This window comes from Oncorhynchus kisutch, linkage group LG1 (assembly GCF_002021735.2).
Source record: "Oncorhynchus kisutch isolate 150728-3 linkage group LG1, Okis_V2, whole genome shotgun sequence".
Taxonomy (NCBI): Eukaryota; Metazoa; Chordata; class Actinopteri; order Salmoniformes; family Salmonidae; genus Oncorhynchus; species Oncorhynchus kisutch.
In genome coordinates this window covers 22828290-22837786 of record NC_034174.2, presented here as the reverse complement: position 1 = coordinate 22837786, position 9497 = coordinate 22828290, and the positions used below count along the sequence as shown (strand labels likewise).

The 9497-nt window shown below is 42.9% G+C and overlaps 1 protein-coding gene across 1 annotated transcript in view; it reads right to left on the bottom strand.

Moving 5' to 3' along the window:
• Window positions 1–3581: 3581 nt before the first annotated feature.
• Window positions 3582–9497, bottom strand: part of LOC109897309 (MAP kinase-activated protein kinase 3) — a 37260-nt gene continuing 31344 nt past the window's right edge. Inside the window, exons 8-10 of the mRNA XM_020491835.2 lie at window positions 8456–8541; window positions 8276–8356; window positions 3582–5506 (exon numbers count right to left, since the gene is read on the bottom strand). Coding sequence (XP_020347424.1) covers window positions 5351–5506; window positions 8276–8356; window positions 8456–8541 — 323 coding nt within the window. The 3' untranslated portion in view covers window positions 3582–5350. The remainder of the gene's footprint in view (window positions 5507–8275; window positions 8357–8455; window positions 8542–9497) is intronic.

The following is a 9497-nucleotide window of genomic DNA, read 5'->3' as shown; positions in this document are numbered from 1 at the left end:
ACATGGGGACAAAGATCGTACTTTTTGGAGAAATGTCCTCTTGTCTGATGAAACAAAAATAGAACTGTTTGGCCATAATGACCATCGTTATGTTTGGAGGAAAAAGGGGGAGTCTTGCAAGCTGAATAACACAATTCCAACCGTGAAGCACAGGGGGTGGCAGCATCATGTTGTGGGGGGTTTTCTGCAGGAGGGACTGGTGCACTTCACAAAATAGATGGCACCATGAGGGAGGAAAATTAGGTGGATATATTGAAGCAACATTTCAAGACAACAGTCAGGAAGTTAAAGCTTGGTCGCAAATGGATCTTCCAAATGAACAATGACCCCAAGCATACTTCCAAAGTTGTGGCAAAATGGCTTAAGGACAACAAAGTCAAGGTATTGGAGTGGCCATCACAAAGTCCTGACCTCAATCCTATAGAAAATGTGTGGGCCGAACTGAAAAAGCGTGTGCGAGCAAAGAGGCCTACAAACCCGACTTAGTTACACCAGCTCTGTCAGGAGGAAACTTATTGTGGGAAGCTTGTGGAAGGATACCCAAAATGTTTTACCCAAGTTAAACAATTTAAAGGCAATGCTACCAAATACACTCAATTAGTATGTAAACTTCTGACCCACTGGGAATGTGATGAAAGAAATAAAAGCTGAAATAAATCATTCTGTCTACTATTATTCTGACATTTCACGTTCTTAAAATAAAGTGGTGATCCTAACTGACCTAGACAGGGAATTGTTACTCAGATTAAATGTCACGAATTGTGACATTTATATTTGGCTAAGGTGTATGTAAACTTGCGACTTCAACTGTACCCTCAATTCGAGCCTTTGTCACATCTGCTCCTGCAACGCCCTCTACTGCTCATCCTGTGTCTCCTTGAGCTGCCGCCATTCCCCCAGTACACTCTCCCTCTCCGTGTGTGATTGTGTGGGCGGAGACATGTGTGCTGGAGTCAGAGCAGATCCCCACCAGCTGCAACTTGTTCCATAATCAAGACCTCTACAAATACTCAGCCCTGCCACTTCCACATGGCCAGATCGTAATCTCTGCTCAGCCAGTCACGTCTCTAGCCGTTTGTTACTATTCAGATCCTGTTGTGCCAGTTTTCCTTGCCTGACTGGTTACCTCTCCGCTCTGACTCTGGTCACTGTCTCCAGTCCCACGTCTCATCATCCTGCTACTCTGTCCTGGATTCCCCACTCTACTACTCCCTTGGATTCCCCTCCGGACCTGCTTACCCTGTCTCAACCCTTATCACTCCAGGCTCAGCCTTCGCATCTGGTGTCCAGTAACTTGTCCAAGCTTCCCCTGACCTGCACTCCATCTTCCCCCTGTGTTTCAATAAATACCTTGGTTACTTCATCCCAGTCTCCTCATCTGAGTCTTCTCTTGGGTTCCCCTGTTCCACTCTGTGTAACAGTCTTGGTTTTAACTTAACAGCCCTTCACTGGCAAGGAGGTTGGCTATTTAAAGAGTGCATGGTGGGTGGAGGAATTGACTGTTAAATCTATGGATATATTAGCCTAATTTCTTCCATCAAACAGTTAGGCCAAACTCTTCTTCAATAGGAATAAATAGGCTCCAACACAAAGCCCTCTTTATGTTAGTAGAGTCTAATTCAAATGAAGACTTTTGAAATGAATTATGTCTATTTGAATTTGCCTACTTTCAGCAACATGAGCCGTCCATTTCCGATTGTGCTACTACAGCTCCTTCAAGTTTCAGCACCACAATGTAAATTACTTCAATCTAGCTATTTGTGAGGTCAATAACTCTGATAAATAGGCCTACATCATGGGCAAGAAACATATTGTTTTTAATAAAATCAATTATAGTGGTATTACACTATCAAAGTTGACCTCCGGTCCTCCTTCTCATCTACACGCTCTCCTTCTCAAAATGAACAGTACATAAGCTGTAGGCTAGTCCACCTGTTAAACAGGGTATTTAGACTAGGCCTAATCCCCAAAAATATTGGAAGAAGCCTTTGACTCTCCTCCTGAACTGCCACTGTAGGCCTACACAGCACAGGCATTGGTTAGGCAGCACACAAAAACATTTAATGAGGTTAGGTTAGAATATCCATTGCATTGTGTCATTCAGCTTAGTTTTATTTACACTATCCCAGCCAGTGGCGGTCGGTGCCTTTTAAGATGAGGGACGACGTTACATTTTTCTAGGAGCATGGCCTTACTTCTATTACAGAATATTGGATGACTGTCATTCATATTCCATTCACCCAGCTCAATGTAGCATCGATAGGTTTAGGCTACTACATGATACTCTACTTTTCCCTATACCCATCATGAGGTTGCTTCAAGCTAGCCTATGAATGATAGTTTACAATGTAGGTGCACAGGTTGAGTTATTTTTTAGTAATCAAGGTGACAGTGACACATTCAATACTGCCTTGCACACTCTTACCTATATCTAGCTGATCTAGGGTGTAATCATTAGTCCAACAGTTCATTGCAAACAAGAGTTTCTATTGGACAATTTCCGGGTATGTTAATCCGCATTTCGTTCCGTTTGCTTCCGTTTAAGAAATGTTTTTTTAACAGAACCTGCAGAATAGATACACCCCTAATCACAAACAAACACAGTTCACTTTCATAGCACTTTCATACAAACAGCATGATCACTTTGCTCGCATCTACGTGCTCTCCCCCTTTCTCACCTTTGCCCTTCACTTGTGGACTTCAGTGCAAAACACATTAGCTGTCTGTGACCAGGCGAAAAAAAACTTTCCAAGTCAAACCTTCATATCACTTTTTTTATGTGTCACTATTATTATTTTCAGGAAATTCACTGAGGAGGATGGTACTCCCCGTCCTTCTCTGAGGATCCTCCACTGATCCCAGCAGCTAATGAGAAATAGAACTTTGCTCTGTGCTTCTCCGAGCATGCACTTTATAGCCTATAGGCTATGGATAATTTGACTGAGATCACACTAAATAGCTTATAGGCACACTTGATATTGCACGCTCAGCGGAGAATCAGAGATGAGGGGTGGCATCGGGCACACATCCATATATAGCTTTAAGAGCAAATCGTTCTATAACAATGACAAATTTGGACATTTCATCAATTACATATGACATGACCCTCTCCTGGACTAGATTTAAAAAATAGTAAACCCTCCCCTTGACTGAAATTGAAAAACCATGACCGTCCCCCATTTTCCTCCAGGTACCCATTCTGTACTGTACATTTTGATCCATCTCTAAGGCTGCCCTGATCTCACAACCATTACAGTGACTGCTGTGCTACAGTATCTATCGGGTTATATTACCCAGAGACTACCCTGGACTGCATGAAGGACCTTATTAAAAACAGTTTGTTATTGTAGTGTGTACAAGCAAGCCTACAAAGGTACCTGTTTTAGACTATAATTACCAGCCAGCATCTAACTTTTAAGTAATGACATCCAGTTAGTTGTGAAGAAGACCCTTTTGAGGCAACTTGTCAGATGATGTGAGTTGCCTGTGTTGACTTTTATGCCTGTGAGCCAATTTTGTGTGTGTGTGTGAGACTGCCATGACTCTATTTTAGGCCATAAGCAATTGACAGGACAAAAATGTTCCAAAGTTTGTTTTAATCGCTGAAAAAAGGACCAAAAAACAGACATTGTAACAAAACAGCACAGATAATCTAGACTAGAGTGTGATGGCTTCACTGACAGTCAATGGTTGGGTCTGTCTCGTTACCTGTCTCATCATCATTTCCACCATGCACCCATGTTTTCAGGTGTATGATCTGTGATATGTGCTCCTCTATTGTGCTTTGGAAAGAGAAAGAACCTGAAATGGATAGGCGATCCAGCACAGCTCATCTTCATTAGGGGAGACCGGGGTTGGTCTTGTGTGTATTTCTCAGCACCAGTAGATCTTATAAACCCTTTTCAATATTAGGAGAAAGACCAAGGTATTGGCTTCAAATGTTTTCTATCCTCATGAATTATTCCAACATGGAGTTATAATCCATCAAACACACTCGTGGGATTAGATGTCACACCCACTGGGCACAGACATCAATTCATTGAATGGATTTTTTACCTTTATTTAACTAGGCAAGTCAGTTAAGAACAAATTCTTATTTTCAATGACAGCCTAGGAACAGTGGGTTAACTGCCTTGTTCAGGAGCAGAACAACAGCTTTTTACCTTGTCAGCTCAGGGATTTGATCCAGCAACCTTTCGGTTACAGGCCCTAAGCTTTAACCACTAGGCTACCTGTCGTACTGAATGATGTGGAAACAATGTTGATTCAACCAGTGTGTGCCCAGCTGGTAGCTTATGGCTTTTGTAACAGGAAATTAAGCAATATAGTATAGTCTTAGAAATAGCCTTCTTTTGATCAAACGATATTCTGAATAAAATTCAGCATTTTATGCCGTGAGAATAAAATATGGCATTTTGAGTAAATTTGTGTGTTTGAAAAAAATATGTGTGTGAAGGAGAGGAAACTAAATGAGCTCTTTATAGCACAAGCACAAAAGAGCTTGGGATTTATTATAATGGAGTTGATAGTGACAATCAACCCCACATTCCAAGTAACAACCATCCCCAACCAGCTCCCCAAAGCTAACTAAGATGCTGGCTACCACATGGCTTGACCTTGGAACTCAGAAATATGTTTGAAATATAGTTCTCCCTTTCCTCTTTTCAACAAACATAATTGTTCATGGATACTCCCACAAACATTTACCAAGAAAATACCAATATATATATATTTTACTTCCACCTATGAAAAACATAAATTCCCCACATCTCAATGTTTTTATCATGCGGACATGTATTGATCAGCTGGATGAATTCCTTCAAATAATTCACACAAATTACACATTGCCATTTAGATTGGGAGTAATTAGCACTGTGACAACCAACCCGTGAGACAATCAACCCCGTTCTCCCTTACCAACACACACAAAAAATATACATGAACTTATATAGAGCAGATCCTGAACAACCTTTCAAATTAACACGCACATACACAAAAACACAATCAAGTAAAAATTATGGAAGGCCTACAGTATGAAGGCCTGTTGATAAGAGATGCAGACTTTGTCATCACTTCATGTGTCCTTCAGTTCAACTGATTGCTGAGAAGCTTCGAATCACATTTCCCTGCTGTTCCCTAGCAGTACCCCCTCCCTCCTCTAGGCATGACTCTTCCCCCTCTGCTGTATGAACACACTCTGCATGCTAAGTCTCTTCTACACATTCCTGCCCAGACCTCCCACAACTTTTTTCCTCTCAGCTGTTCCAGTTGTATCTACCCTCCTTCCTCTGGGCTTCCCTTCCACTTTTTTCTGCTGTTCCGGGTGTGGTTTCCCTCCCATGTCAGTCTCTCACTGGCTGTTGCAGACGGTGCCTCCCAATTTGCCCCCGGCAGCGGCCTTCTTGCGCCTCTTGTTGAGCAGAGGGTTGCTGGAAGTGTCCAGGTCTTTGATCTTCACCTGGTCGTAATCCACACGCATGGTGGCCAGAGCACTGGTCATCTCATCCTATAGTACACAGACCGTAAGGAGTTAGGAGAGAGGGAAATAGAGAAGAAAGAGAAATAACAAGATTCAGAGTAAGGGAGGTTGAATTTCATGATAGATAAATAGGAGATGGTAGATAGACAGAAGATAAAGCTATGCTCTGAATATACAGCATAATAAAGAGGAGGGAATAAGCCCTCTGTTAATAAACATGTTCTCAAACCAGACTGTGATGTCTGCCTCCACTTGTGGAAGGTCAACCACTCCAGGGTCAACTCCAAAGATTGGGAGCAATTCCATTTCACATGAATTCCACAAAAGGAATGAAATTCCACTCATATTTTGAGATATCTACATGGGAAAACCATGTGTAATGTTCATAATATCAACCGTATTTCAAATGTTGTCTGGATGTAAACTCAATGGCGCCGGAGGGGATGGCTGCTAACCAACTGTGCTATTTTGTGTTTTTTCCGCATTGTTTGTAACTTATTTTGTACTTAATGTTGCCTCTACCGTCTCTTATGACCAAAGAGAGCTTCTGGATATCAGAACAGTGATTACTCACCTCGAACTGGACTAATATTTTTTTCTTTAATGAGTCTAACGCAAAGGATATACTGCTTCTCTGAGACTAGGTCCAATCCCCGCCATTCATGTGAAGAAAAGACAGAAATACAGGGGGTGGCAATCGGGGTGCCTTGAGAGAATTAGTCTGCGAGTGGGTAACCCACCTCTACCATTCGTTCTACAGGCAATCACTGGAGAGTAAACTGGATGATCTCCGTTTTGAGACTATCGTACTAACAGGACATTAAAAACTGTAATATCTTATGTTTCACAGATTCTTGGCTGAACGACGACATAGATAATATACAGCTGGCTGGTAAGGTGAGGGGTGGGGGTGTGTGTCTATTTGTCAATACCCATTAACCTTTTGTGATTAGGGGGCAGTATTTTCATTTTTGGATAAAAAACGTTCCCGTTTTAAACGGGATATTTTGTCATGACAAGATGCTTGACTATGCATATAATTGACAGCTTTGGATAGAGAACACTCTGACGTTTCCAAAACGGCAAAGATATTGTCTGTGAGTGCAACAGAACTGATGTTACAGGCGAAACCCAGATAAAAATCCAATCAGGAAGTGCCACATTTTTTGAAAGCACTTCATGCCAATGGCTTACGCTTTCTACGTATTCCCCAAGGTGTCTACAGCATTGTGACGTATTATTACGCATTTTATGTTGAAGAATAGCCGTAAGGGACCACATTGAGCAAGTGGTCACACGATGGCTCCCGCAGAAAATCTTGCGTAAAGTACTGAGGTAGCCATTATTCCAATCGCTTCTAATGAGAAACCAATTGTCCCGACGGATATATTATCGAATAGATATGTGAAAAACACCTTGAGGATTGATTCTAAACAACGTTTGCCATGTTTTTGTCGATATTATGGAGTTAATTTGGAAAAAAGTTCGGCGTTGTAGTGACCGCATTTTCTGGTCGATTTCTCAGCCAAACGTGAAGAACAAATGGGAGCTATTTCGCCTACAAAAATAATCTTTTTGGAAAAAATTAACATTTGCTATCTAACTGGGAGTCTCCTGAGTGAAAACATCCGAAGTTCTTCAAAGGTAAATGATTTCATTTGATTGCTTTTCTTATTTTCGTGAAAATGTTGCCTGCTGCTAGCAGAGCCTAGCATAGCATTATGCCATGATAAACTTACACAAATGCTTGTCTAGCGTTGGCTGTAAAGCATATTTTGAACATTTGAGATGACAGTGTGATTAACAAAAGGCTAAGCTGTGTCTCAATATATTTCATTTGTGATTTTCATGAATAGGAAGATTTTCTAGGAAGATTTATGTCTGCTGCGTTATGCTAATTAGTTTGAGGCGATGATTACGCTCCCGGATCCGGGTTTGAGAGTTGCAAGAAGTTTTTAAGGAAGTCTCGAGATATTGCTTGCCTGAGGTAGAGTACCTCATGATAAGCTGTAGACAACACTATCTACCGAGAGTTTTCATCTATACTTTTCGTAGCAGTCTATTTACCACCACAAACCGATACTGGCACTAAGACCGCACTCAATGAGCTGTATAAGGCCATAAGCAAACAAGAACATTTGTCGATGCAACAACCTCTACCTCAACGTGAACAAAACAAAGGACCTGATTGTGGACTATAGAAAAGGAGGGCCGAACACGCCTCCATTCACATTGACGGGGCTTTAGTGTCGTGGCACTACAGCCATGACACTACAGACTCCAGTCACCCAACTCTCTGCTAACGCACGGCAAGCAGTACCGGAGCACCAAGTCTAGGTCCAAAAGGTTCCTTAACAGCTTCTACCCCCAAGACATAAGACTCCGGCCACCCGGACTATTTACATTTACCCCCCCCTTTGTTTTTACACTGCTGCTACTCGCAGTTTATTATCTATGCATAGTCACTTTACCCCTACCTACATGCACAAATTACCTTGACTAACCTGTACCCCCGCACATTGACTCCGTACCGGAAGCCCTGTATATAGCCTCGTTATTGTTATTTTGTTTTTAACATTTTATTTTTTACTTTAGTTTAGTAAATATTTTCTTAACTCTATTTCTTGAACTGCATAGCTGGTTAACGGCTTGTAAGCATTTCACGGTAAGGCCCTACACCTGTTGTTATTTCGGCACGTGACAAATACAATTGGATTTGATTTGATTCTGCTGATCCTGGGAAGAGATGTAAGTCCCTGGATGGCCAGAAGGTGTCAGTGCTGGTCTGATTCTGACCTTCACGTCATCCCACATCTCTCTGTCCTCAGTCAGGACCCGTGTGGTGTGGAGCGGTGTGGAGGGAACAACCATGGACTGCTGCAATGACAGAACACAGACACACCATCAGGCATGATGTTACAGACTGACATACATGAACTGATGCACGCTTTCACACACAAGCGTGCACACACTCACATTGATCCAGGGGTGGTTCGTAAACTGTGTGATAGTCATTCTCTCATTGGGGTCTGTCTTCAGCAGCTGATTGATCAACTGTTTGGCTGAAAGAGGAAAAGCAATAAGAGGAAAGGAGTCAACATTCAATGAAAGACACATTTGTGCATGCTTACCTATGCGTCAACAATCAACTCCTTTGTTTTGCTGACATTGTGGGAGAGGCTGTGGTCCTGGCACCACAATGCCAGTTAATTTACCTTCTCCCTATAGGCTGACTAGTCGTTGTTGGTTATCAGGCAAACAACCGTGGTGTCGTCAGCAAACCTGTTAATGGAGTTGGTGTCATGGCTGAACAGGGAGTGCAGCAGAGAGCTGAGGACACACCCCTGGGGGGGGGGCCCTGCGTTAACAGTCAGTGTGGAGGAGGTGTTGTTGTCAATCCTCACAGCCTGTGGTCTGCTCGTCAGGAAGTGCAGGATCCAGTTGCAGAGGGCGGTGTCCAGACCCAGGGCTCTGAGTTTGGAAGGAACAATAGTGTTGAATGCTGAACTGTAGTCAATGAACAGCGTTCTCACATAGGTGTTTGTCTTGTCCAGATGTGTTACGGATGTGTCAATAGCGATGGAAATGGCATCTTCTGTGGATCTATTGGAGCGGTAGGCAAATTGGACTGAGTCCAGTGTTCCTGGCATGCTGGCCTTGATGTGGGCCATGACCAGCCTCTCAAAGCCCTTTATGATGATCGGGGTGAGTGCGATGGGGCGATAGTCATTTGGTCATTTCACCTTGTTTGGGGACTACAGCTTGGGACAGGGACAGGTTGAAAATGTCAGAGAAGATGCCTGCCAGCTGGTCAGCACACACTCTGAGGCCAGGGATTCCATATGGCCTGGCGGATTTGTGAGTATTCACTCTTTTGAGAGTTCTCATGTCAGCCTCGTAGAGCGAAAGCACCTGGTCTTCCAGAGCAGTAAGAGTCTTCCTGGGCAGCTCCGGATTGTCTGACTCGAAGCGAGCATAGAATGTGTTAAGCTCGTCTGGGGGGGTGGGCACCACACAG